General features: G+C 40.5%; 1 protein-coding gene across 1 annotated transcript; it reads right to left on the bottom strand.

Annotated features, from left to right (window-relative positions):
- Positions 1 to 853: 853 nt before the first annotated feature.
- LOC105453091 lies at positions 854 to 1327 on the bottom strand. The gene has a single exon (XM_011694793.1). It carries the CDS (start codon positions 1325 to 1327, stop codon positions 854 to 856), a length of 474 nt encoding a protein of 157 aa, XP_011693095.1.
- Between the last annotated feature and the right edge of the window lie 1745 nt (positions 1328 to 3072).

Raw genomic sequence — 3072 nt, 5'->3', positions numbered from 1 at the left:
GAGCATATCCGAGCGCAAGAAAAGCGAACCGTCACAAGATTTGATGCGGAGGCAATAATTGCGAAACCGAATTTTCACAGTCATAGCGTCTTTTCGGAGAATCTGGTCACGATAGAAATGCGCAAACTCGAGGTGAAGTTCAACAAACCAATCTACGTGGGTATGTGTATCCTCGACATATCCAAAACCTGTTTGTATGAATTTCACCACAATTACATGTTACCTTTTTTTCAAGGAATGTGTGAAGTAATGTACGCCGATACGGGCAGTCTCATTTACCACATAAAATGCGACAATGTGTATGAAATCTTAAGGCGTGACATTAGAAAATTTGATACTAGCGATTACGCGATTGATAATGTGTACGGTATTCTGCTCGCTAATAAAAAGATTCCAGGCCTGATGAAGAACGAAAACAACGGTTCAATCATGACCGAATTCGTCGGACTTAGAGCAAAGATGTATGCCTTGCGTGTCGATGGTAAAAAAGATACAAAAAAGGTAAAAGGTGTCAAAAGTAATGTTGTAGCAAAGTCGATAACATTCAACAATTACATGCGTTGTCTACTGATCGAAACCGAAATCACGCGACAGCAATCTTGCATAAGATCAAAGTTGCATGAGGTGTATACGATATCCGAGACGAAGTCTAAGTCCATACGATGATAAGCGATACATTGTGTCCGATTCTACCGATCATTCTACCCTGCCATGGAAACATTATAAAATACCATTGTAAATAATAACTTTGTATTGTATATTTGTATATTTGTAATAAACTCATACAATATATTTATAATAAACATGTTTTATGCATATAATGAAAAAAAATAATTTGTGATATAAATTTATTTTACAACACGTTATCCATGCATATCCATGAATTATTCGAATTGTCCAATGCCAACCATTTCACGTATACCTTATTCCCTCTTTTGCGCAAAACTTTTTCGACGAGGTACACGTCGGGATTAGCAACGCGATGCAGTTCGTATTCGTAGAATCCTCCGGCTATGGATTTTCCGCGAGAATCCTCCAAAAGAGTTGCGGGATTAGTTTTCTGCACTCTAACGATTTTAAACACTTCTGTGGTCCAATTTGGCGTGTAACCCTTCTCAAAAATTGTCTTGAATTTACTCACACGTACCGAGTCACCCACTTTGACTCGTGCGGGTGCAGCGATCTTTATGCGGTTATGCACCGTGATTAAGAGCTTGTTGGCGATCACGGAGATGACATCCATGGGTCGCATACCAATAGTTTGATGCTTTCGCGCGTTGTATTCTGATATAAGACACGATAGCAAACATCCATCTATAGTTTCCATTCTGTGTAAACTGCTTCCACTTGTTGTTTTTCAACGTACGGTTGAACCGCTCGACAACCGACACCTTCATTACGGAATATGTAAAATAGTGATTGATATCATCTTTAAGAGATTCTACACATTAGCGTTATAATATTCTTTTCTCCTATCGGTCTGTAAATTTTTAAGACATCTTCCATCGTTTCGAATTATCTCTGCGATCGCTTTAGTCACCTCACTTCCGCTCTTGACCTTGAGAGGTACGGCCCATGCGTGCTTACTCAACACGTTGATAACGGTGAGAATGTAGTGGTAACCTCTGTTGAATCGCGTGTAAGGACGCATCTCGACCACATCCGTCTGCCACAGATCATCGTATCCGCAAATTATGACGCGCCTTCGTGGAAAATTTCTTCTCGCGAGAGCGTGCAGTTCCTCGATCAGCTGCTGCTTCTCGTGACTTTTCTTCTTAGACATGTTCGAGTCTTTTTAGCGCAATGATGCGTTTCTTTAATTGACTTTCGAAGCTCATTAATCAGCATTTGGATATTATTTTGAAGCGTGATAATCTTCCTCTCGATTTCGTCCTGTTGATCTTTCAAAACTTGCATAGTCTGTTGCACAAAACGTTCGTTGGCGACATCGCTATCATCTACCGGCAGTGCTACACGTCGAATCTTGCGTGACTTTGCGTCAAAGTCAGTTGCAACTACGCAAAAGGCGTTATCGAGCATGTAATTTCTGAGTCGTCCGCTCAACTGGTAGTACGAACTTGTTCCACCTATTCCGAGCGTCGTCCCAAACTTGTTGATCGGCATTTCATGTTGACTAACTGATTCGTACGTGTAATTTATAATAATACCAGCTTTGCGAAGTTCCTCGATAATCGATAGCATCTCGTTGTCATGCGCATTGTGACCAACTTGGCGCGAGGCCTCGAGCAATCGGAGGCGATCCACAAGTTTGTTGGGATCGTCCCAATGAATATATCATCATAATCAATCTTGCTATCATTCACTGTCATGGTGCATGGTATACCTTTTTCAACTTTTTTACCACTTTTTACAACTTTTGACAGCAGGGATGCGATTATATTCTTATATTTGTGACCCTTGTTACCCATTATTTGACCCCGCGCTGCGATCGCATCTATACGCGTTTGTAGCTAATAGAATACTCTGATATTTCTGTAGGTTATCGTTAGTGTAGATGGCTTCATTGGGATAAAACATGAAAATCAATTCATAAAGTCCTGTTGTTCCAGCATAACTTTTCCTATGATTATATTATCGCTTCTATCCAAGGCTACGTTTGTCACCAAGCTTCGTTTCCTCATCGCTAAAATAAACTCCGTAAACGTCGTCTATGTTAATCACTTTTTTATCGTTTAGGACCGCTCCCAGATATTTTTGCCTCAAAGGACCATAGTGCGTTTGTATATTTTCTTGTCCCTCGGATGTTTGCAATTGGTTTCGAATGGATGTTATGAGCGGCTTATTGGCGATTTCGAAAATTTCTTCAACGGAGCGAGCGTACGATTCATCGTGTAATATTTCAGACATTTCGTTCAAAGTAGACGGCAGAGATTTCGAACGTTTCAGCATTGATTTAACCGGAGTGGAGGCCAGTATAGAATTGACTAACGAAGCGTTTGATCTTTTTCGTTTGGGTGTTGGTTTCATATATCCTTCGTCTGCTCCCAAAAAGAACAATTCCTTCTCGACCAAATCATCGTCGGTAGTGTTTTTAGCAACTCGTTTTAGAGG

Source organism: Wasmannia auropunctata, unplaced genomic scaffold (genome assembly GCF_000956235.1).
Source record: "Wasmannia auropunctata unplaced genomic scaffold, wasmannia.A_1.0 LD336006.1, whole genome shotgun sequence".
NCBI classification, from domain to species: Eukaryota; Metazoa; Arthropoda; class Insecta; order Hymenoptera; family Formicidae; genus Wasmannia; species Wasmannia auropunctata.
Note: the sequence above shows the minus strand (reverse complement) of the source record. Positions and strands in the feature narration are given on the sequence as shown.

Coding starts and splice junctions, on each gene's coding strand:
- LOC105453091 (XM_011694793.1), bottom strand. CDS start 1,327: ATGGAAACTATAGATGGATGTTTGCTATCGTGTCTTATATCAGAATAC.